This window comes from Osmerus mordax, chromosome 9, assembly GCF_038355195.1.
Source record: "Osmerus mordax isolate fOsmMor3 chromosome 9, fOsmMor3.pri, whole genome shotgun sequence".
Classification (NCBI taxonomy): domain Eukaryota; kingdom Metazoa; phylum Chordata; class Actinopteri; order Osmeriformes; family Osmeridae; genus Osmerus; species Osmerus mordax.
In genome coordinates, this window is record NC_090058.1 from 15316877 (window position 1) to 15342965 (window position 26089).

Consider the following 26089-nt stretch of genomic DNA (forward strand, 5'->3'; position numbering starts at 1 on the left):
TATACATAGATGGAATCCAATGAAAAATACAGAACATTTTAAATATGTACCAAAAGATGTACAGATTATTAAAAATATAAAAAACCGAGATACAAATACAAAACCCCTATAGATTCAATAATGGGTACTTATTGTGTAAGTGTGTCAGCAGTCAATAAAAATAAAAACTACAATTAAAAAAGAGTGACAGTGCATCATTGTATTGAGGAATACTTTAAATTCGCTGCAGAATTAACATCTAACTGAGACATTGCATAACAAAAGGATGTTTGGACTAGCTCAATGGTAGAGCATTTAACTGCAGATCAAGAGGTCGCTGATTACATATTACATATCATCCATTAAAAGCTGACACGGCCGTACCTTATCAGAGAAGGGCTCGGCCGTGAGGTCTATGCCCTGTGCTTGTAGCCTCTCCTCCAGCTGGGAGACCAGATCCATGGGGATGGTGGATGTTCTCCGCCCTGATACCAGCCATTTTCTGGCACCTTCCGCCCGGGTCGACCCCGGAAGCTGGGGGGTCAAGGGTTGGGTCGTGGGCACTAACATAGCAACGCCGTACTCAGCTGTGTCATCAGACAGGGGTTTGAACTCACAAGGATGTTCCCCGTTCGTCACTGGTGGGAATGATCGCAAGCTCTGGTTGGATGTGGAAGAGTTAGCGGTGTGATGCTTCGGCCTGCCAGCTTGGACTACAGGGAATATTAAGGGGTGTGTGCCTGGTTTGGAAGAACTAGTCTTGTCTCTCTTGTCCATGCCCAAAGAATTAGACAGGCCACAGCAGAGTGGTGGTTGTGTTAGTAGCAGGGCCCCGTCTAGATGTGTCTGCTGGCTCCTCAGCAGATGGAGGGACTCGAGGGAGGGACTTGCTTGGAGGGTGGTGCTGTGAGTCAGACTGAGGGCTACTGGGCCAAGGAATACCCGGTCGTGGAGCCCCTGTTCTAGGTGGAGGTCTTCCAGGGAGAGGACGCGTCTCTGCTGCCCCAGGTCTGTGTGTGGATCTCCACCACCTATCTCCCCACAGCTGCGACTCAGAGTCACTCCCCGGGGGAAGTTCTGCCCCCTGGGGATCTGGTGGGGCCCTGCTGGGGAGGGAGCCATGCAGAGAAGCTGGTCAGGGCTGGGGTGTGGCATGGCTTTTCTGGGGAGGGGCAGGGGGAGGCAGGCGAGCTCTGGGGAAAGGAGGTGACTGGACTCAAAACCCGAGAAGGACCTGCTCATGGAGGAAGAGGTCTTTGTGTCCCTCCCTGAAACAAACAGGCGCAGTGTGTCGTTACATGTCTAGCTCAGCTGTATTACTGCAGTGTGTAAAACAAGGTTTTGACATGAAAAAATGCGAAGTGAGACATATAATAAGGAAAGAAAAGTGCATGATTGTTGAGTATAAAGCGTGGAAGACTTGAGTATGCATGACTGATGGCTGAGAGAAAGCAGCAATAAGCAGGCAGACCACTGTAGTAAACCATTTATTCTCATAGGCTCAACTGTGACAGTCATACACTTCAGAACCCTCCAGAGTGAGAAGTGAAAGAAGGATATAATGAACTAAAATTAGATTTATTACAACCCTATCTCTGTAACACAAAGCTTCACTGGTCATTTTAAAGATGGTTTTCCAGACCTAAGAACAGCATTTTACTGGATAAACAATTGTTGCACAAAATGCTCAATTTTAACACATTATTAGATTATTTAGTAATGCTACTCTGTATTGATTTGTATTAAGAAGTTTTTAGGCACATCATAAAATATTGTGCAACATTATATGGTACTGAACTAGAAAAATATACACACAAAAACAACAAAAATCTTGGGAGGAAAATACACTACTCTAAAACCATTTTCTCTCCACAAAGGTTTCTGACATTCACCATATCCTTTAATATTAGAACAACTTCTTTGAATAATGTATACATCTTGGATAGGACCTAAACCAAGCAAACAACCAACCACAAAATGATGTCATATGGTAGTATCATCATTAATTGAGCAAACGTTCACAGTAAATTAGTAAAATATCAGGCAAGTCTTTATAAACTACAGCTTTTGTCACACCATCAGTTCAGCAGCCACCCATTTCAGCAAATGCTATCCCACCGCCACACTGAGATGAATGTCACAAAGATGCACCTGCAGGCAGATCAAGAAATAGTCGTACTAAACCTGTGTTTGGTGGCTGATAACCGCGCCAGACTAAAATGCCAGCGCCAGTAAGAACTCCCTTCTCCCCTGTTCAAACAGGCTGACAGTCAGCCTCCCAGCCTACTATGTAACCTCCATTGAGAATGAATGGGGAATGTTTTACTGCAAATAAAGGAAATGGTATGCCCCTTGATGTACAAACACTTGTAGGTGGATGGATGGAGGAGTCCTTTACTCTGATGCTGCAAAAACCGGTGTAAAAAGTGTGACAGGAAGTAGAGAAATATATATATATATTTTTTTTAAGATTGCTGAGAAATAAGGTTTCAAAGAATGAGTTAGTACAGCCGAGAAGTCTCTCTTTGCTGTACAGCAGGAAAACTGGGAAGTTGGGTTTGGAATGTCAAGTGTGAAGACTGTAGACGAATGCCAACCTTCAGATCGAGGTCTGAGATGGCGAAGAAGAAGGAGGAGGAGGGCAGTCAGAGGCAAGTCAGAGGCGAATCACAGGCGAGCAAGGCTTTCATTACCATTCTCAAGGTTCTCGTTGCTCTCGTAGCAGCCTGAGTCCCGGGGCGAGTCCCCCAGCAGGCCTCTCCGGTCCAAGAGCAGCTTTTCCTGGGAGCCCCCGGACGTCTCTCCACGCTCCGGGTCACTGCTGCCTGCAGGGTACACACACCACCACCAGGGGGCAGTCAGACACAGCTACACTTTTAAAACAAACACTGATGTAAGCCTGTGTTTTGTGTGACATGAACTCCACGAGCGTGAGAGAGAGACAGAGTGTGTTTGCATGCCAGAGAGAGAGTATGCACATGCGTGTGAGGCATACAGGTAACACACAACAACATAATTCTCCTTAAGCAAGCATTCTCAACGATGACAACCAGAATACTGTGTGTGTATGTATCCAGTACGGTCCACAGTGTGTGTGTGTGTGCTTCTTCCCGGCTCACTGACCATCACACTCCTGCAGCAGCTCCACGGCGGTCAGCAGCACGGCGCGGTGCTGGGGGTCTCGGATGTTGAGCTCGTCCAGGTCCTCCTCCTCCAGCAGCTTGAAGGTGTCCAGGTCGTCATAACCGTTGAACAGGAAGGTGGGAAGGTGTTCCTGAGGAGAACGACAGGGAGGCGTTCAGGGAGGTCAGACCGTTCAAGCGAAATGCTTCAGCACGGTCGAGCCCTGTCCACAGTGACCTAGTATAGTGTAGCATAACTTATAGTGCGTTAACAATTTAGCTCCAGACAGTTTTTGAATTAGCTAATAGGTAGGAAGGCCCTTTAAGGATGCTTATTAATTTGAGATAATAATATATGTGTTTGTAATATCAGGTAGAATTAGGGCTAGGGTTGGTGTTATTGTAAGATTAGATAAGCGTTAGTTAATAAATAATAAGGCCTTTATAAAATGATTATTAACATTAATATATCGATTTAAGACTTACTAAGGCCCTATTAGCTAATAAGGCTTATTACAAGCACCTACATCTAAAGTGTTCACAAAAATATTTTTAGTTTTGCTAAATACTTCTTATTATCAATAACACCTGCTGGTTCTTGATTATCTTCTGCACTTACTACCGTGCATTGTAGTATTTGTATTTATTAAGCAGACACTCAGCTTCTTCTAAATGAACAATAAGGTAACCTGTACTTGCTTGTGCTCAGTGTATCTAATAGAAGGGCTTTGTTGGGTTGGGTACCTTGAGGTTGATGCGTTCCAGAAGCTCCTGGACAGAGGTGGGCTTTGGCTGCCGGCTCTTCCTCCTCCTGCGCGTGCGTTTGGGCTTGGCCTGCTCCTCGCTTAGCACGTCCACGTAGATGAACTTGAAGGTGCCCACCTTGCCGTTCAGCAGGCCCATCCATGTCCCCATCGGCGGCTTGCTGATGATGTCAATCACGTCTCCTCTCTGGAGCCAAAACACACCAACACGTTCAGAGGGTTTTGACAACTGTTTTAAATTGTTATTAATTCAGCAGATTCTTTCATCCAAAGCAACATACTAATAGTGCATATAGAAAGTGCAGTGGGAAATCCTAGAATATCTTTATCCGGAGCGACTTGCAGTAAGTACAGGGACATTCCCCCGAGACAAGTAGGGTGAAGTGCCTTGCCCAAGGACACAACGTAATTATTTTGCACGAGTCGGAAGAATCGAACCGGCAACCTTCTGATTAGTATCCCGATTCCCTAACCACTCAGCCATCTGACTATTTTAGTGGTAATCTGTATTTCACCATCTAAACTGCAATATTACCTCATTCTGATGATAGGACAGTGCAACAACCTGAACAACATTTAAATGAATCAATCTGGTTGACAAATGAAGAAATCTGTCTTTTGTTCATCTGATCAGCTGCGCTGTCCAAACAGGGTGTGACTGAACGGCTCGGTGGATGTGTGTGTGTGCACCCTTGCCTTCAGTTTGAGGGAGTCGCTGTCGTAGGGGCTGGGGGTGAAGTCAGTGTGCACCATGGCGCGCCCACAGAAGGGCCCCCTGTACGGCAGCTCATCCTCCTCCCCATCCTCGGACCTCACACTCTCTCTGTTGCTGTTGGAGGAGTCGGTGGTCCCCACAGTCTGGCCACCTACACACAGCCGAGCAGAGACAGGGGACAGGAGGACGAGGTGGGAGCAGGGGGCAGGGAGGGAAGGAAGGGACAGGAGGACAGGGGAAGGAGGACAGGGTGAATCACTCTGTTTAAACTACCAAGGGGTGAGGAGATGTGGTTCGCACCAACAAATACAGATGAATATAGTGCGTACACGTAGTACAGATAATGAGTACATACACTAGCAAGTACAGAACATCAGTGCATCTATACAATAAGTCTAACTGATTTCTGACTGGTATGTTGAAGCTAGGTTGGTGAAGCTAGGTTCTGGAAAAAGCAAGCTGGTCAACGTGTTTTGCATAACATTCATAAGTCAAAGTTGGTGTCAGTGCAGTGCGAGACAGTCTCTATTTTATGATATGTGGGACCTGTACTGGTTGAACACTTACTCATGGAGCTCTGTCCACTGAGAGAGCTCCTCAGACTCTCCACCGAGCCCCCAGGCTTCAGGGAGGGCTTCTCCAGGGAGTGTGTGTCCGGGTGGGGGGAGTGGGGGCAGCTGGACGCCCTGTCTGGGCTTGACTGGAGGGCAGATACACAACGCTGGAGAAAATACTGTCTTGTAAAGTGAAGTTTTCAAGAGAAGAAGAAAACAAAAAACAGTGTGCGTGTTTGATTTGGATGACCTACCTGTTCGGAGAGAGAGCAGTGGTATCTTTTTGAAATGCGTTTTCTCATCGTTTCTCTCACGGACTTCACCTTCTTGCCCAGAGAAATTCGAGACGTCGGCGGAGACTTTGCAGCCTCTCTGGAGGAGCCGTCTCCATCTTTGTTCTAGGATTCAGAAGTAACGGGAATATTGTGTTGGACGGCCGCGGTATGAAATGCTAATACTGACAAGAGCATGTGAACAGCAGAGACTTACAGTGACATCACAGTCACAGTTGACTATGTGCAGAGATCGGTTGGTCAGATCGAAGCCTCCAAAGCTGCAAGTTCTCTGAAGAACACAACACCGGACAATCAATGGAAGAACTCTGAAGAAGGCCTTCTTCAGAGGCCTTTTTTTTTTAAGGGTCTGAATACGATTTCCACATAGTGGCTTACTCGACAAAGCCCTCACTGTGATTGGTGGATCAGGTTCACTCCAGCTTAGAGCCCGCTGCCTCTAATGTAATGTATTCAATTAGTAGACACTTTTATCCATAGCAATGCACAGTGGGGTAATTTAACCTGGCACCTGTTGATCTGGAGTCGTGTGCTCTACCCCTGAGCTATTACCCCCCTACTTGCCCTCCCCCCATCCGCCTCCCTCCACCCATCCCCCTACCTACCCTCCACCCACCCCCCTACCTACCCTCCACCCACCCTCCTACCATCCTCTCTCACCCCCCCACTCACCCCATGGTAGTTGAGCGGGCTGAGGCCTCGCCGGATCTCTCCATCCGTCACCGAGCGCTGCATCCTGGCCTCGTCTCCTCCGCAGCTCTCCGCCTCCGACAGGGAGGAGCTGCTGCCCTCGCCCTCCCCCCGGGCCCCGCCACCGGGCCCTTTCTCCTGCAGGCTTGGGCTGCTGCCGGAAGACTTGCTGAAGGCTCGGAGCAGCCTGTGGCTGCCGCAGGTGTCCAGGCTGCTGGAGGAGGGCGAGGTGGTGAGGCTGTCCGAGTCTCTGGCCGGGCTGCGGGGGCTCAGCTGGTCGCGGACGGCGGCCGCCAGGGCGTCCACAGGGCAGGGAGCGGGCTTCTTCTGCACCCCGAAGTACAGAGACAAGCCGTCATCCACGTGGAGGGGACCATCCAAGCTCGCCACGCACTCTGGAGAGAACGGGGGGACAGACGGCCACAGGGTGCAGGTGGACATGGTCAACTAACAGCCTGGTATACAGAACTCAAGCTTTTGGAAACCTCAGACATTTGTAGAACACTGCCTGTGATCTATCCCAATGAGTGCTTGGTTGACAATCCAGTAACCGCATATAACAAATTTAGTTTCAGCTCATCTTTCACACAAATCTTTGAAAAATCGTCTCATCCACAGTAGCCAGGTGTGGTTGTGTCTCATGCACGGCTGACCGCTGCTGCTCCTACCCTCTGGTCCAACTCTCCTGGCCTCCTCTATCCGTATCAGCTTCTTCTTCACCTTGCGTGTGGACGAGACCAGCTTGTGGAGCCTCCTGAAGGTGCCAGACTCCTCCTGCTCGGTGTCCGACAGTTCACATGACTGTGGGAGAAGGAGCCAACTGTTAGCAGAGGCGAGGATGGAAAGGGTCCTTATCTGATTCGCCTCAAGCTACATTACAGGTTTTCAACATATGTACGGTCTGTCAGTTTAAGGACACTGAAGTGCACCGCGGGAAAATAACTGTGCCAAATCAAGCAGTACTAACTCTCACGGACAATAACCCTCCTGGTCTGGTTGGAGGGTTTCGATTTAGATGTATTCAGTACAAGTGTCAGTCCTGTACAAGGTCCATGAACAGTAGGTTTTGAGACCATTGGCCGATTTGAGCTTTGAAACAGTATATATGTTGAATGTTTGGTGTTCATCAGGATGGTAGAGAAAAAAAGCCTAAAAAAGGCCTGTCTAATTGGCAAAAAAATGTCAGTTCATGTGTTCTGCTTGGTGTTAACGACATACAGCTCACCATTTCACACACACACAGAGACAGAGCGGTTATGTACGTCAGAGACTGAAGCGGTGAGGAGCACGTGTAGCAGCAGAAGCCACGAGCAGCCTAGCGCTCCCCATAAATGCACCAGCAGACAACCCACACTGCAGAGCTGCAGGCTAAGTGAAGCCCTGTGGTCTATCATCTACATACACAGCTGGGTAAGAAGGGGCTTTTTGGTGAGGGGAAATAATACTTTAGGTTTGCAAGCTGGACTGAACAGATGTTTCGTGACATTCGGCTATGATATCAGTCTACCAACAGACGTCTCTTCACGTCTGTTGTGTGTGAGAGTGGGCATCTATCTTCTAATGTAGGTCCTATGGTTGAGACCATCAAAAGCCATAAGAACTTGGCCACACATCAGACATGTCTGAGTCTTTCCCACATGCGTGCGTGTGTCTGTGTGTTTGTGACTGTGTGTGTGTGTGTGTGTGTGTGTGTGTGTGTGTCTGTGTGTGTATCCTGACCACGCAGGTTCTATTCCTGGAGCCACAGATGCTGTGAGAACAGAAGAGAAACTTTATTATTTCTGATAAGTAACCCACAGACTGCACCTATAATCACCTACCAAAGTTAACAGTTTGTTCATGCTTCGATGTTTTTAGAAGTACAAATACTGCTCATATAAGTGGAGAAAGACACAGGGACAGAGTGAGAGAGAAAGACAGCAAGAAAGAGTGAGGGAGATAGTGAGGAGAGAACAGAGGGAACAGAGAAATAGGGAATCCATCCAGACAAATCTGAAAAATGTGCCCTGGACCCAAGCCCCCTAATCACCCCACCCAAGCATGAAAGCGCTGCAGCCTGCACAACAGAGCTGTGTGCTGAATCACCCAGCTCAGAGCAGCACAATAGGGGGTTAGCGCTTTCACTGGGATGAATAGAAGTCTGCCTGTAGCCCTGTAGATGGGAGAGGGCCCTGGGGGGCTGGAAGGGCTTAGAGGGGCCCCGGTTCACTGCCAGGACATGGACATACATAGGGAGGGAGGGAGGGAGGGAGAGGGGGAGAGGGAGAGAGATGGGGAAAGGGAGAGAGCAAGAAGAAGAGCGAGGGAGGGAGAGAGGGAGAAAACGGTAGAGGAAGCGAGGGCATCTACAACAGCACAGAAGTACGAGAGGCCCTGGTGCTCTCCAGTGCCCAGGAGAAGATGAGCTCCATCGCCCAGAATGCACTCTGTTCCCAGTGGGAGGGGGCACGGTCGTGTCTCGTGTCTTTCGTGCTGACTCACGTTGCAGTTGAAGGAGTCGTTCAGGTTGGGACAGGGGTGATCCATCCATTCTGTTGCTTCAGCACTACAGGACTGCTTGTTCTGGGTCTCAAACTCCCTCAGCTGTGAACAGCAAGACAAAAATAGTATTGGATCTGATCCGTCACAGGCAGCTAGAAGACCGAGCACCAACGCCATATTGAACATGTTTAGCTAAGTATTGACGTCAGCTGAAATCTGGGACAGGAAGTGAGGTCGTACCCGCGCTAGGGCTTCCTCCACGGAGATCATTTTCTCCTTCACCATCGTCATCAGCTGGATGCGCTCTTCATCACTCATGGTGATGTCACTGGCCACAAAGCCAATGTCCTCGCCTGCTGACACAACCGCCGGCATGAGCATTCCAGTGGATGTTTGTGGATATCATTGATATTCAGATCTGATACACTGTACTACCAAAAAGTATGTGGACAACTGCCCAGTATACACACACCTGCACACCTCTCATTCCAAAATCAAGAGCATTGATTTGGAGCTGGTTGACCACTTTGCTCTTATATCTGCCTTGACTGTTCTCTGAACGGTTTTGGCCATATAGTGTACTGTATATTATATTCTACATGAAATACATATACATGATTTGTGTATAAGTACCTTTAGACATCTGTCGCATGCCACCTTTCTGTGACTTACGGAAATTTGTCCAGAAAGACTTATTTTTTCTCTTCCCATCCCATTGTCCTACAATCAGAAACAAAATAATTTAATAACTCGTAGTTGAGTCACTGGAGCGCAAATAATAAACCACAGCGACTATAACAAAGGTTTTAGTTGGAATGTAGAATGTTTGGATAAAACAACAGTACATAAACCCTATGAATGATAGTGTACATATCCAACCATACTGTACATCCATCTGAATGTTCAGTAGAACGGCATACCTGTGTGTATCTAAACAGCTTTTGTAACGTCCAGTTAGACACATCTCAGAGACCTTGTCAGATCTCAAGTCTAATAAATATAGGATCAAATCATAAACTCACCCCCTGATCCATCTTCAGAGCTAGACTTGTTCATGGTAACCCTAAAGAGAAAGTAACCTGAAGTTTAATAAAAGTCATCCTGTAGATCCAGTAACACTGATGACACACGTTATGGAAAGATTTTTCTCACCTGCTCTCCCATGCAATTTTCTTCATGCTTGCAGCTAACTATATCACCATTGTCAGCTAAATACACCTCCACCTTCTCCACTCACTTCCCAGTCCACAGATTACAAACGTTCCCTGGCCTTCATTCTACCAGTTTGGTATGCTGGTGCTAAATCAAAGATGTCAACACAGATGAAAAAAAACTAAACAAGCTGGCTTATGAGCAGAGGTCAGATCACTGTGACCATCACAGCAACAATAGGGGCTTTTCACACACATACTGGGCTTTACTGCAACACCAGCTAGAACGCTGCTCTCACATTCCTCTCCCTTCCTCCCTCTCCCTCTCTCTCGCTCTACCCCCCTCGATATCTCTCTCCCTTCCTTCCTCCCTCTCTCTTGCTCTACCCCCCTCGATATCTCTCTCCCTTCCTTCTCTCTCTCTCTTTCTCTCCCTCAATATCTCTCTCACTTCCTCCCTCTCTCTCTACCCCCCTTAATAATTCTCTCCCTTCCTCCCTCTCTCTACCCCCCTCAATATCTCTCGCCCTTCCTCCCACTCTATCTGCCCTAAATCCTGCCTCTCCCCCGACCCTCTTTTTCTCCCTCTCTCAAACACTTTTTTAGATATTATCGCTTAGATATTAACACTTGTTAATTCTGTTAGCCATGAGGCCCAGTATTTACAGTCTACAAAGGGGGAAGGGGGTCAGATGGCTGAGCGGTTAGGGAGTCGGGCTATTAATCAGAAGGTTGTTGGTTCGATTCCCGGCTGTGCAAAATGGCGTTGTGTCCTTGGGCAAGGCACTTCACCCTACTTGACTCAGGGAGAATGTCCCTGTACTTACTGTAAGTCGCTCTGGATAAGAGCGTCTGCTACATGACTAAATGTAAATGTAAACTGACCAGAAGGGGGCAGTCAAACCCACCATTCATAAAACCTGTTCCATAGCTTAATCAAGACACTGCAACATGCTTTTTCCCAGGGACTGTAACACATAACACTTTTTTTAGTGTTGATGCATTTCTTACTGAGTGTATATACACACACCATTTTCAAATGTACACTTGGTCTTTGATTTATAGGATCATCTTTTTCTATAAATGTTTACAGTTTGTATGTAAACATTTGCAACTTCACAATAGCTGCAACCACGTAAGTGCATGTAATTTGTGTGGACCAACTGACCGACAGAATGAGCCGTAGAGCTGCTAGTCAAAGCAAATAACGGGTTGCTTTCACCAACAAATGACGTGACACCCCAACTCAGATTTTCTACAAGAGCAATCCATCCTTACAAACACACAATCGGAGGAAGGAAGTGAGGTCTTTCCTAGAGGGCCGCATCATGTGAGGAACTTGAGGTCAGCAGGAAGTGAGATAAACACGACTCTCTCCGCTGACAGGAAGAACAGGTTCACTACTGTACCTCCAAGAGCACACGTATTACCACTAATAACAACATGGCTAAGAATACTGCCTGGCCAACCCTAAACAATCCTGATAATACTGCTATTAAGGATTAAGGATGGGGTTTCAGGGGAGGCTGGGAAGATCTTACCGTCTCTCTGTCTCGGGGGTGGACATGGTACTGTTGAAGCCCAGAGATTCCTGCAGGAAAAGAAAATTTGAGATTGTTCAGACATGCAAGGAGGGTGAGAATGGATGCAAACACGCATGATTTGAATGTCACTATTAAATCAAACAAACCCCACAAAAAAATTAACAAACCAATAAAAGGCAACACTTTGGGAAAACACTGGGACACACTTCCAGGGCTTGTGTTATGTTCAGTGAGGCATGACTGTGACATGACTGTAGGTTTTCCTGACTATGACAGGCCAATTCCACTGCCCTGCTCGGTGACACACTGGACCAGGAAGTGACTTTGCCCTGGGGTTTTGTGGTGGGGATAGTTGTGTGTGAGTGTGTGCGGGAAGGGGGGTGGCCTCACCTGTATCTGGAAGCGAAGATGCAGGGATGTGGAGACTGAGTCAACCTTCCCCTGAAACACACCAACAAGGGAAGAGATAAGACTCATCTTTAGGACAGCGCACCCAGGTGACTCACTGCACTTAAAAATCATGCATGTCATCCTTACAATGTTAAAATACACCAGAAGGCCATTTCCAGGCCATATAATTGCATAAAGACTAGAGATAGTTGCATAATCAATAATGTATACTGAATAATAATGTGTTCATTTAGCAGATACTTTTATCCCAAGCTTAGATTTGAACCTGCAACCTCTAGATCTACAGTCAAATGTTCTACCACGGATATAAACCCAATCCATCCCAAGACAGACATCTAGGAAAGTGTAGTCTGCTTGGCACGCCTGTCGAAAGAGGTGGGTTACTTACCGCGTCGACATCCTGGACGACCTTGCGTTTTCGAATCTCATCCATCCTGTCGCTCACGTCGCTGAGAGAGGTTCCGTAGAAGGCCGAGTACTCTTGAGCCAGCTCAGCAATGTTCCCCAGCGAGCCGTCCTGAAACACACGCCAAGGGAAGTGAACACAGACGCCAGAGATTCCGGAACACTGATGTAAACAATGCATCAAAGACTGACTAGTCAATATCAACACTGATCCAGCTATCTGGAAGAGGTCTAGTGACAGAACTGGTTGTACTGTTCCCATCAAGTGTGTAGGCATGTGTTTGTCTGTGTTTGTACAGTGTGTGTATGTGCGTGCATGTGTGTGTATACACATCTTCCACCCCCCCCACCTCCTCTCCAAATGACTCTCACACACTCCTCAGGCCTACTCAGCCGTGCCCCCTGATCCCTTAAGAGCCGCTGTGTGACGCAGCTGCAGCTCTTGATGACCTCAGTGCCCAGCGCTCGCTGTAAATCACCGTGGCCCTCCAGAGCCTTTCCCTGGACAGGACCCTAGACTTAGGTGTGACCTTCTCAGAGACTTCCTACAATTGTGCTGCCTGTTGACGAGTGTCCTTTGTTGTGTTGGCCGAGGAAAACGGGCACTAAAAATGTTTTTTGGGGGAGGATTTTTGCTGAGGATTTCTCAACGCTGCATTGTGACCCAAACAAAATAAAATAAACACCAAGATTGATCGTAACCTGGGGGGTATTCCAGGTAGCGAGTTTAGTGAAAACTTTGAGTTGTTTAACCCTGAAAAGTGGCTTACTCCGGGTGTTCCGTTCCAGAAAGACAGGGTAACGAAAACCTTTGGTCAGTGTCCATGGTAACTTACTCTGTGAACCTAACCTGCTCGCTAGCAGCTTTTTTCATGACAAACTCTTCGTTTCTACCTATCCCCTCCCACTTTCTGATACAGTTGGCAGATATGGGATGTACTTTCCTGGTTCAGTCGATGGATCTTGAACAAAATTTAATTCGCTTAGTTATACGCCGGGAGAGGATTTTAAGACTGCGATTCGATGTGCTTTAATTCCCTGGTGAATACCTAGGTTAACGTTACCGTTTACCGTCACACTCCGTAATTTATTTTAGCAACATTCTCAGCCCTTACATCGCCAATGTTACACACCGTGGACGTGCACTCAGAACCGACCAAATGCCTTTTGGCACTGAAATAAAGACAAATCATTGAAATTGTATTTGGTCTTCTTCATTGCCTACAAATAGAAATACAACAATGAGTATTTTTATTGGCTATTGTTCCGATAATTTACATGATTCGACTGTTCAAGATATTTATTGTCATCAGGGCTCTCAAGTGTCACGCATTGAGCGTAACAGTCACTCATTTCGGTCTTTTGTCACGCACTCCCGCCACACATTGTATTTATCACGCAGAAAAACTATTTATATTTAATATGCCGCAGCGCCCAACCGAAACTTCTCTGACCGCGCCGCTCTCACTATGGAACCGGCAGGAATCAAGCGCGTTCTTAGTCGAGCCTGCCACTTATCAGCCAATCAAAAAAAAGAAAGGGGCTACACAATAGCCCATCAGAAAATAGCACTATTGTATCTGGGTAATATTTAACGCAACAACCAAATGAAAAAAAAGCATATCCTGGAAAGTTTCGTTCACTCACAGAGCAAACCACCTGAGCTCGAGCATCACTTTGAGCACAGAGTATCATGATCTCCTGTTTTAATGTTACAACTAATTCAAAACTAGTTTGACACAAACAATGACAACTTGACTGCTGTTAGACAATGTTTCCCAGATAATGCTCAGAACGAGTAGTCTAGGCCATATGGACTAGGTCATATTTTCGTTATCACATGGTGACTGACATATTGCCACATTATAAACATCTCTCTCCAAATAGGCTTAATAATGTTATTAGCACTAAATAAATGTAACTTTATTGCATAGTCGATATAGGTCACTTCAAAATCATATAATTATATCCTGGCCATGGATGCATTAATCATTGCTGTCTTTCAAATATGTCAGTTAAAAAGCAATGAATTTTTATGAGAGAATATATATAGAGAATGTCACTCTTGCCTATCTTCAAAATTTGAGAGCCCTGTGTCATGTAGGCTTAACAAAGTTAGTCCGTACAATGAAATTCTTATAGTGCAATGTCCTCCTTCCACATAATTACAATAAAAACACTAAAAAGACAAAAATATATAAATATCCAGTCAGAATAAAATAAATTAAAAACGCACATCAATGAAATTACAGTTTCCTGAGTGTTAAAGTGCGTTGTTGCAAATATCGCAAGTCATGGTTCAGTATGTGTGTGTCTGTGTATGTAGTGGGGGGGAGGGGGGAAATGGGGAAGTGGCTTGTGGGGGAGCTGTTCACCATCCTGACGGCCTGCGGGTAGAAACTGCTTGTTAGTCTCTTTGTTCTGGATTTCAGAGTCCTGTAAGGTTTGCCTGTGACCATGTACCGTCCTGTAACTGGTGTTCCAGCAAATGTATTTCAAGATTGTAGGGGGTCAATATTGGCCAAACAACCAAAACAAATTCCCCTATGGTTTGAAGGAAGATGGGAAACTGAACAGTGTATTAACATTAACCAAATAATGCCAATACCAATGGAATTAGTTATTTGACTCTGGGTTAAATCAGAGCAAGAATGGTCAAAGTAAGGTTAAATAAAATAATAATGTAATCATATTGCAAATGAATTAAATCAATTACAAATAAAGGTTAACTTTTAGCTACTCTACCATGACTATTGCAAACCACAGATAGAAAGCAAGAGGTGAGGAAGGAGGAGTAGGACAAGCCGGAGCTGAGGAGAAGGTCTCAAGAGATCAAGTATCCACAGAACAATGCTTCACAATTCAATTTATACCCAAGAACAACCAATCACACCACAAAGCTGATTTGAATTTGTTAACTCAACTTGGAGTACGTCAACTCTGAGTTAAACGCGGGCTTAAGAACTATTAAAAGCCAACGTCAATGGAGCTCCAATACTAGGATCCACCATGGCACCCGGCGACAAAAAACGTTGTCCTACTTAAACCACACTTCAGATACAAGTTTTATTTCGTGTTATGGTCAATCTGAGCACATATTCCGGAAAAACAACAACACGGCTGTAGCAGCGTATAACTGGCGTGGGAGACAAACTGCCAAGTCAATGCATACATTTGAATGTAATAGCCAGTCCATACATCGAACATTTAACCCCACTGTCCGTTAGTATTGGGCTACAGGAGAAAAAGTGGTGGACTTAATAAAATAGCATGTTCAATGTTATATTAAATATAAAACATACTACGAACAGGTAAGACATATTTTGCTTAGGCTATACGCTTATGATTGTAGCCTCCACGTCACCTTGGTTTTAATCATATTCGACATGATACAAAGTAAATATCAATTGGTGCCTATTTCAACTTGTAGTAGCAGATTCCCCCAGCAGAATGATTTTCCCAGTTACAAATAAATGAGATGATGATTAAGATGACGAAGTCATCCAAAAACTGACCAAGAGATGGTGTAGGCCTACTTAGTGTAGAATAATAAAGGCTATGCTTGAAAAAGATTTACTCGAACACCAGTTACAGGAGGATGCATGGTCACAGGTAATTGTAGGAACAATAGCCTATATGAATATTAATTGTTGAATTTGCTGAATTTCTATTTTGACCAAGAGATGGTGTACTTAGGGCAGAAGAATAAAGGCTGATCTTGTAAGGCTATCAACCTGCCCCCACCTGTCATATGGTACAATTTGGAGTTACTGGATGGAGTCTCAACTTGATGGCTCTCACACATCATTGTGTAACTTACTGTAGCATTGCTAGTCATATGTTGATAAGTAAGGGTCAAGATTGTGGTGTGATTAGTTGTTATTGGGTATAAAAGGAATTGTGAAGCATCTGTGGATTCTTGATCTCCTGAGACTTTCTCCTCAGCTCTGGCTTGTCCTACTCCTTCTTCCTCACCTCTTGCTTTTTATCTCTGGTTTACAATAATCATGGTAGAGTAGGTAAGAGTTAACCTTCACTGATTTCATTCATTTGCAATATGATAAATGATTATCTTACTTTGACCATTCTTGCTCTGATTTAACCCATAGTGTCAAATAACTGTAATTCCATTGGTTTTGACATTATTTGGTTAGTGTTAATACACTTCAGTTTCCCATCTTCCTTCAAACCATAGGGGAATTAGTTTCAGTTGTTTGGTCAATATTGACCCCCTACAATCTTGAAATAGATTTGCTGAAACACCAGTTACAGGACGGTAGGCTATATGGTCACAGGTGAATCATGTAAATTGTAGGAATAGCCGATAAACATACTCATTGTTAGATTTCTATTTGTAGGCAATGAAGACTTAGACCAAATACAATTTCAATTATTTGTCTTTATTTCAGTGCCAAAAAGCATTTGGTTAGTTCTGAGTGCACGTCCACGGCGAGTAACATCAGTGATGTAGGCCTAAGAGCTGAGAATGTTGCTAAAATAAATTACAGATTGTGACGGGAAACGGTAATGTTAACCTCAGTATTCATCAGGGAATTAAAGCACATCGAATCGCAGTCTTAAAATCCTCTCCCGGCGTATAACTAAGCAAACTAGAGAGGGTACAATTTCTGGGGAAATTGTAGGGTGTGCTTGCTTGCGTCGGTTGCACAGGGGTCCGTTTTTGAATGACATTTTTACCACTGATTTCTGTATATTTTATATGAAAATGCATACTTATTATTTATAAAGATTAAATAGATTTAAAAGCATATTTTTTTGCTGCTCATTTACAACTGAAAATACGAGTGAAGTGTAGAATGAAATAAATGTCTTCTCATTTCCCCTGCAAGAGGCAGCCTCATCGTTGAATCAAAACGAATAAATTTGGCAGACCGGTGTAAAAATGGACCTAATCTCTATGACTTAAACGTCATTTTAAGTTTTTCCCTTCTCGTGATATTTTCAGGCATGTAGCCTACTCATTGCATTCATAAAGAACCCCCTTTGAAGATTATTCTACGACGTTACCCGGCAGTAGAAGATGGAATCGCGATTCAGACAGTCCCATCTGCTAACTGAAAATATGCCCCCCAAAACGTAAATAAGCTTGACATTTATTTAGTGGAAAATCGCTCATTCATAAAAAGCTCACTGGTAGCGATCATTGTCAGTAACAACGCAAAATGCGATATAGCCCTGTGTGGAGAAGCTGCCCCGGTAAATTGTACTACTGCGGTACAGTACTACTAGACTACTGCTGTGTTCGTCTTGGTAGCGATTGCGTTGGTTGAATTGGATGTAACGTTCCGTTGTACGGTTTAGGCTGAAATTAATTATTTTCATGAACAGATTGACAACGTTTAGGCTGTGGCAATGAAGTTCAGGTTAGTAGTTAGATAGACTTTTGATTTAAGTAAGGGGAGTGCCGAACATGTTCTGTCGCCGTTTGACTTCCTACAGCTGTGTAGATGTTTTTGTAGTGTCTCGCGTCGGCTACAGCGTTGCAGTGAGCAACACTGGTTTGAAACCAAAGGTAATGATAATTTCACCCACAAATCGTTTACTTGTAATGTAATGTCATAATAAATCCTACAACGAAAATGTATTTGTGAGGAATGTTTATTTTAAAGATTGAAAACAGATGCATCATAGACACTGTAGTATGTGTTGCCCGGGCAACAGAGGCTAATGTCATGATGCTAATGCTTCAGTGAAATAGTAGACTACCGTTTCCAAAAGTAGATGTGGGCCTACTTTCTTAATAATATCAGCTAATATTGTACATTACATTTCATAATTGTGTTTCACATCACAAAGTAAAATGAGTAAATAGTTATCACCCTGGCCTCTTTGCTTGTGGCGTTCCTGCAGCTGCCTTGCAGTAAAGCTATAGTTAGCCTAGCTATCCCCCAAGTTAACAGATGTGAAACGAATGTTCTGCTACAGGTAGTCACGCGTGTTTTCGTGACGTTAGTGACGTAGTGACGTTAGTAACGTCAGTGACTGTGGCTAGCAAATTAGCCACCGTTAGCTTCACTTTTCACCACAAAAACGCAATTTCTACTTAAACCATGCAACGGAACGTAAATAAAAATACAACCAACGCAATCGCTACCAAGACGAACCTTTTGACACCGCCGTTGTGTATGTAGTCCAAATATTGACTGATCCTTAGGGGGGCGAAAATAAATAATAAAAATAATAAATATATATGTGAGAGAACAAAGGTTGTGCTCTCGCCGAAGGCTTGAGCACACCCAATTAAATTTTGTTCGAGATCGGTCGGCTGAACCAAGAAAGGATATCCCATGTCTGCCAATGCTATCAGGCTCAGAAAGTGGGAGGGGATAGGTAGAAACGCAGAGTTTGGCATGGAAAACCTGCTAGCGAGCAGGTTAGTTTCACGGAGTAAGTTACCATGGAAACTTAACAAAAAGGTTTCGTTACCTCTCTTTCTGGAACGGGAAACCCAAAGTAGGCTATGCCACTTTTCAGGGTTAACCAACTCAAAGCTTTCACTAAACCCGCTACCTGGAATAGCATCCTGAACAGACCGGTCTGATGTCCAGATTAAATGTTTACTGAGGCTGATTAGGACCAATGACCTTTGCAGATCCTCTTTTTTTAAGGACTTTACATTCTAAACAAGACATGGTCTACTGAATCACTCGTTTTATGCCAGGTCAATGCACCTCATCAGCGTCTGAAAGATTATTTTTTTCATAAACAAACATCACAGACAACACACCGAAGTTCACAGTTTCATAATGTGTCAGAAAGCATGCATATAGTGTAGACAAACGGCCAACCACATTGTTTCTACTTTAACCTACATGGTAACCAGACAGTTGATATGTGCCTTTGTGCTTTTATAAACCTTGGTGGGAAATCTTGTGCGACTGAGAGAAGGATGTTTAGTGACACTAAAAGAGCAGAGAAAATGTACTGTTTTACATTAGGGGTGGGGGAAAAAATCGATTCACATTTGAATCGCGATTCAGTCTGCTGGCGATTCAGATCAATTCACAAATTTATGTGAATCGATTTTTTGTTATTAAAAAATCGATTCACATAAATTTGTGAATTGATCTGAACAAAATGATACACGCAACACTTTTGTTTTTGCCCCCATTTTTCATGAGCTGACTCAATGATGTAAGACTTTTTCTATGTACACAAAAGGCCTATTTCTCTCAAATATTGTTCACAAATCTGTCTAAATCTGTGTTAGTGAGCACTTCTCCTTTGCTGAGAAAATCCACCCACCTCAGTTGTGGCATATCAAGATGCTGATTAGACAGCATGATTATTGCACAGGTGTGCCTTAGGCTGGCCACAATAAAAGGCCATTCTAAAATGTGCAGTTTTACTGTATTGGGGTGGTCCGGGGGTGGTCCGAAAACCAGTCAGTTACGGTCAGGGTTAGCTAACCTTCGAGCTAATCCTCGACCTTCCCTGAGACGGTTTCTGACAGTTTCTGCAGAAATTCTCACCCTAAGCAACTGGTTCGAATTGTGACCCCAAGAATCAATTCAAATCGAATCGTGAGGTACCAAAAGATTCCCACCCGTAATGTACTACTCAAATGCACTGAAAACAGGCAACTCAATGTTGATGAATACTTTATCAACATTGGAATGTAGCGTATGTCACATTACATTGTCTGGCAAGTTGGAAGCAAAAACTTATACTATGGTTGAATAATTTACAAAACATTGTTGACGTTTGGAAATGTAAATAACCCCCTTAAGATAAGTCATTTTTACATGATATTATACTACATGACAAGGTTTGTTTTGTTTTCTTTAATGGGGTAGCTAGCATTATCATCCTCAGATGGTGAGTTGTATTTCAACTATGGCAGCCTCTGTGCACACGTAACAGGCTCTCCACAAGAGATCCCCACAATAAGAACGATTTGTGTGTTTTTATACCATTCCCTCTCTATATGGTCTCCATCTCCGTATGCAAATGTGCCCCCAAACAGTCTTGTGCTGTGAGAAGTAACACTGTGGGCTCACTTGTCTCGTGGTATGATACTCTGTAACTGGCTCAACTGTCCGGAAAACCAGGCCATTCATTTGCTAAATGACATGCCCTAGGGTCAACCACGGCCTGATATCCGGCTGCTTTTCTCTTTCGCAAAAATGAGGCTAGGGTCCAGAGAAACAGAGAGAGAGACAGACAGTGTTGAGCCTCTTCCAGACCCTCGCAGCACACTGAGCCAGATAAACAGCCTATTGTGAATACGACCACATGATATCGCATCGCCCCGAGAGCTTGATAGACATGGCATGCCTGTTACATTTTAAAAACAAGTGGTAAGTGTAGTTCATTTGTTTTTTAAACGTTCGCACTCCAACGGCAGTCCAAATTGGAGGTGATGGGAGACACAATCAAAGACATGCTTTGATCTGCCTAAAGCGCTCTCCATCTTTAAACCAACCCCCCCTCCCGGCACACACACACACAAAACACTGAACGTGTCAGGTCTGAGGAGGAGGGGGTGGGTGCTGAGAAGGACACCGTGGTGTCACCTTACTCCCGACAACAACAGGAAAGTCTGCTCGTCTGTCCCACATTGTTCTCCCAGGCATCAGTAGCCTCTCCTGGGAAAGAGACCTTGCACTGACCACATTGCTCTACGACCAGGCTCAGTCTCACTGTTGCCCTGATTCCTCCTTTATTGTTTATACAGTGCTGTACGGATACATCCAATTATAGGTAAATTCCAACATGAGAAAACACATTTCATAGTCATTATGTGAGGCGTGATTATTTATTAAGCAAACATGGACGATGTTTCAGCTCTCTTCCTAAATATGGAACACTTGTTTCTAAAGTAATGCAGTAGACAGCCCAGCAAAAATAGCTTGTGCTAGACAAGACCTCAAAATATGACTGCTCCTTTAGCAAAAGGGAGAAAGTTAAGAACCACCACCGAGTTTTCGCAAGCAAGTCTCACCACTTTGGAGGTACCGACCCAAGTGGCCAGTCACTCAAGCAGGCTTTAGAACTGCTGTGTGCTCAAACAGCACTTAGCCTAAGTACCATGAGTACCCTCTCATGTGACCTGTGCTTGACAGGTCACATCACAAAGCATGGGAAGTGCTACAAAAGAAGACTTTCCTAACTCAAACATGAAAAATTCTCTATCTTTCTAACCTCATCCACATAATTCATCCAACTACAACATGACTATCAGAAAGAAAATCATAGGTGCATTCTGTCGGATTGATCCACGATAAGTCTTCCCTTAGCACATCCCAAACAAAGTAACAAACAGTTCACTTAACTCCTGTTAAGGAACGTTAAGAGTGTTCAATTCAACACTCACCACCAGTTGCCATCTGTCTGTCAGAGGTCTCCCAGACGCTGGCTGCTTGTCTACTCATCTGCTCGCAACTGTTCTGGAACCTGCAGTGAGCTCAGAATCAGACAGCATGCTGAAGGGTCAACCACAGCCTGCTGAAGGGAGGGACTCCCAGCACCAGCTTCAGCTGAACAACACTAGGACCGCCTAATGGTCCAAATAAATTCTCTCTCTCTCGCTCTCTCTCTCTCTGTGTGCACACAACCCTATCACATGAAGTATATCTTACTACAGACAGCACAAAAATAGTTACTATCAATGACCAACAGAGGGCAGCAAATGACAACTCGAGCTAAAATGCTCATCAATCAGATATTGTACTTCAGTCAAGGCACGTATTGATTTGACGATTTATCGATAGCCATAGACATGGAAATAGGTTACACTTTGGTCGAGTGGATGTATATAAGGGAAGCACTCCCTGGGGACTAAACCAGGAGCTGGAGACAGCGTGTCCCACTCTTGCTCCAAGTTATTTTGACATCAACCAGCGCAGGGTATAAATATTTGAGATTTCCATCTGACCTCCTTCAGTGACTCGCAGTATTGTAGATCTGCATAGTAGGATTAAGAGTAATCCCTCATGTATTTGTCAAATCTGAAGCAAAGGATATCTAATCTTCACCCTACCGTTTCCACAGTAGAGATTGGGCAAACAAAGCCATGATCAGATCCATGGCAGAGGCTGCAGATTACACAGACGTGGAGGAGAAATGGGATATTATAGGGAGACAGAGCAGAGCTGGATTCACAGCTGAGGTAGAAAGCAGACCTGGATACACAGTTGCGGTAGAGATCTGGATATACACAAAAGTGAATGGGACATTAAGTTTAAGTGCAGATTTTAGCTAGACCCAGTGGACATGGATGCCAGGCATGCATGAGGGGTCTGTAGTCTGCCAGTCAATCAGCCTGCCTGGCCTGGCAGCGACCGTCTGAGCTAGGAGGACCTCTCGAGCCAAGTCTTTCGAGGAACGCAACACTGGGTCTACAATGTACAGCTGTCTAGTGTGGAGGAAATTGGGATTTCCTGTGTACTTACATTATTCACTAATCAATAGAACTTTAATTAATCAATATAACTAGTCATTGGATACTAGTTAGCATGTTCTCACGTGAGTTTGCTATTGATAAGAGTAGATTGTGTCTAATTGTCAAGTTGTGTAGATGTTCGGGGTCAGGAGAAAGTACTGTGTAAACGTCTCTTGTGATGATGACGACAACAACAACGGGCAGAGCTCCACCTATGATCTCTCTCTGCCCTGAGAGTGGTCATGGGCTGTGAGCTGTGAATCTCTTTCTCTGAGACTGTTGTAATGTAATTACTGCCTGACTGTCACTATCTATGTTTACATTCTTGTGCCCCATAAAAGATGGTCCTCCGGCCTCCAGAGCTGAGAGAGACATGATTGAGACCTAAGCCTGGTATTTTTCTCAATTATTGTCAGAGATCTGGTTCTCTCTCACAATCTGCAGATTGATAACTCATTAAAATCCAGAACTCAACTGAACTGTCACTCCGTTAATGAAGAGACGGACAAAACACTTTCTTCATCAATAGGAACGCTAGCCTGGTCCTAACCAGACTCTCGTACATTGCATTTGTACAGAGAGTCTGGCCTCGCTCCATTGACAAGCGTTGACTTCCTTGTAGGCGGGTACTCTGTTGAAGTTTAAAACTATTGGATCTGCCCAGAGCCACTCTGATCTGCCATAACCAATCGCTAGCGTTCGCCTTAGCCAATTCTTTCACCACTACTGTAACAGAGCTAGCTGCCGTAGCTGGAAAATCAAACTGTTCCCGAGCCCCGTGGGGAGGATGGCCACAACATCATGGCCACCAACAAAACTCAGCAAAACTTGTTCTTGTTCCGGCTTTAGCTGTTGGATATTCGGCAGTGTTGCCACAACGGACCGAATGGCTTTGCTGGCATCTTTCTCCGCCGCCATTACAGAACTACAACACAAACTAGCGCACAACATCAACGTCATCGTTTTCAGCCACTCCCTCTGTTCGCTGATTCGCCGGTAGAAAATCAACCTGAAAAATCTGAATTACGTACCTCATGGCCAGACCTATGTACAGAAGCAAAAATAAAATTGAGCGGAAGTACGTAGGAGGGAAGAGCCAGGCTATTGGAACGCAACAATGGGTCTTGAATTTTCAGCTGTCTGGGAATGGAACTCTGGGTCTAGAATGTGGGCTAGAATGTTGAACTAAGAACAGAACACGCAACACTGGACTGCATTCTGGAACTCTCTAGGATGAGAACTGGGAAAGCTATGGTTAATAATAACTGGGCTAGCATCTGGACGATGTATATTTAAACAAGAAATTAGGTAGGCGTGTGCTGTTGCAGGGTTGTAAATTCTACAGCTGTTCTGATATTTTAACATGCAGAGCAAATGAGGCAGGTTGACAGAGCTCAACTATCAGACTAAACCATTTCAGTTTAAGTGGGTAAGTGAAAGGGATGCACCCCAGATATCCAGCTAGCAGGCAGGACATTCTTCCAGAGAGACCAGGGGAATCTGTCAAGGAGCTTAGCCAGGGATGCCTGAGTGCTAAGTGGGTTCTGACAAGTCCCAAATGAGGCATGCCGATCCTGAGAGGGTTCACTTTGTGTCAAGTGTGCTGTCAGAGAATGACAAGTGCACTGCATAGAAAATCGCTTTTGCCTGACCCTGAGTGAATTACATGAACACACTCCTTATCCTCCTCAGCCTCCCCATCTCATCTCCGCATTGCCTCGTTCCATCCCTTCAAGCACATCTCTCCATCCCATTCAATCATCTGCAATTTACCTTTCTCTTTCTTTTCTTACCTCTTCTTTTCTCCTTTGTGAGGGCATCTCACTCCTTCCCTCATCTGTCCATTCCCTTTCCTACCCCCTCCATATCTCATCTATCCCTCCTCCTCATCACTCCATCTCCTTTCACTCGTCTCTCTATTCCCTTGATCTCATCCCTTTCTCCTCCTCCTCTAATCCTGCCTTTTCACATGTCATCTGCAGCGTTCTCTCCCTCCTCCTATCCACCTCCTTTATGGGCCTCCTCCCCACACCTCCCTCATTTTCTCCTCACTCCATCGCCGTTTCCTCACATCTCAATCCACTGCCTTCCTCTATCTGCCCGCCTCTCCTCCACTCAGCACAATCTGGTCTCAGCCAATAGAAATACCTCCCCCATACAGACAACCACTCATTATTCTAATGTGCAAACATTCTTCTTGTTTTGTAATGTGGATTGGCCTGTCCTGAGCTCTGCTCGAAGACAGTTGCTTTAGGCAGGAGGGGTAAACCTGTGACCCAAGACTCATAAATTTATAACAAAGCATTATTACAAACGGACTACAAGAGTCTTAGAAAAGGAGCCGGATTAAGCCTTAAAGAAGATTAACAACACAGAGAGCAGAAGGTTTTTTGTCTCAAGCTAGAAACCTTTATTTGTGTGTGTGTGAGGGGGTGTTCCAATGATAATCTAAATCTATTAACCTAAATTATTTTACTTTACTGGCAGATAGCACCTCTAATTAACGCTCTACCAGGGTCTAAAAGAAAATTCTGATTTAGTGGAGCTCCCCACAAGGAGGAGCCAAAGAGGGTTGTGCATTTCCTGGTATGGTACAGTGGAAGGAATTGTCCCCAGCATGTTTAATTCAGAGGTGCTGAAAATCTTCTGCTTTGCTGCCATGTGGCTGCATCTCACTCCACTCAGTCAGCAGACAACGCACACAGAGTCTTCACCAGTGTTGTAGTAGGCCTACTCGAGACTGGTCTCGAGACCACATTTGAAGGTCTCGGTCTTGTCTCGGAATCGATCGCATTTTTACTCTGTCTTGTCTCGGACAAAGAGAACTCTGGATTTTATTTCAAGACAGGTCAATACCACAACTGTGGGAATATCACTAAATTGCCTGTGCATTGTTTAATTGTTTTTTAATATTATTACTGTTATTGGATGTAAAACGTCACGCTTCAAATGCATCTGTAACAGCCGTGGCCACGCTCCATCACAAGGTCTACGGGCCGATGTTCGCCACTCGCTGGGCTCAAACATGGCACCTCTGACTTGCCAAGTGCAACCACATACAGCTACGCCAACGAAAAGCTAGCTCTTCGTTGATGTGGGTGGCCTGTTATATACTTGAGGAATGAGTTTCACCGACTCACACCCCCTACACAACCAATAACTTAACTAATTTCTAATTTGTCTTGTCTCGGTCTTCGGTATACACTCTGGTCTTAGTCATGACTTGGTCTCGGTTTAGGTGGTCTTGACTACAACACATCGTTAAAAAAAGTCTCTCTGGTACTGCCCACATCCCCATACGGCATCATGGGAAGTGATCGATAACGTCAACTGACACTGATAGAACGAGGTCATATCACGGCGTGAACGCCAGAGAAAAATTCTGATAGAGCAGTCGACAACTGACTGTGGCTGTAATCACACACACACACAAGCTAAAGCCCTGAACTACGACACTCTGGCGGAGACCTGTCAGAGTGATTGAATATGCGTCGTGCATCGCGTTTCGCATCGATTTCTCGGTCGATACTCAGCCTCCCCTCGGTCGACATGTCTCGCACAGGTCTCCCTGTACT

At 44.8% G+C, this 26089-nt stretch overlaps 1 protein-coding gene across 2 annotated transcripts in view; it reads right to left on the minus strand.

The window, feature by feature from the left end:
* sash1b (SAM and SH3 domain containing 1b) overlaps nucleotides 1-26089 on the minus strand; it is a 50053-nt gene that overhangs the window by 551 nt on the left and 23413 nt on the right. The window contains exons 1-18 of one of the 2 annotated variants that reach the window (XM_067242825.1): nucleotides 21447-21515; nucleotides 12093-12221; nucleotides 11684-11734; nucleotides 11291-11340; nucleotides 9621-9661; nucleotides 9232-9318; nucleotides 8839-8951; nucleotides 8599-8700; nucleotides 6786-6918; nucleotides 6100-6512; nucleotides 5624-5698; nucleotides 5389-5532; nucleotides 5148-5280; nucleotides 4562-4731; nucleotides 3846-4052; nucleotides 3103-3253; nucleotides 2673-2804; nucleotides 364-1247 (exon numbers count right to left, since the gene is read on the minus strand). In XM_067242825.1, the coding sequence (XP_067098926.1) occupies nucleotides 364-1247; nucleotides 2673-2804; nucleotides 3103-3253; nucleotides 3846-4052; nucleotides 4562-4731; nucleotides 5148-5280; nucleotides 5389-5532; nucleotides 5624-5698; nucleotides 6100-6512; nucleotides 6786-6918; nucleotides 8599-8700; nucleotides 8839-8951; nucleotides 9232-9318; nucleotides 9621-9661; nucleotides 11291-11340; nucleotides 11684-11734; nucleotides 12093-12137 (2931 nt within the window). In that variant the 5' untranslated portion in view covers nucleotides 12138-12221; nucleotides 21447-21515. Of the gene's footprint in view, nucleotides 1-363; nucleotides 1248-2672; nucleotides 2805-3102; nucleotides 3254-3845; nucleotides 4053-4561; nucleotides 4732-5147; nucleotides 5281-5388; nucleotides 5533-5623; nucleotides 5699-6099; nucleotides 6513-6785; nucleotides 6919-8598; nucleotides 8701-8838; nucleotides 8952-9231; nucleotides 9319-9620; nucleotides 9662-11290; nucleotides 11341-11683; nucleotides 11735-12092; nucleotides 12222-21446; nucleotides 21516-26089 lie in introns of those variants that run through there. The other variant, XM_067242824.1, reaches the window with a different exon arrangement.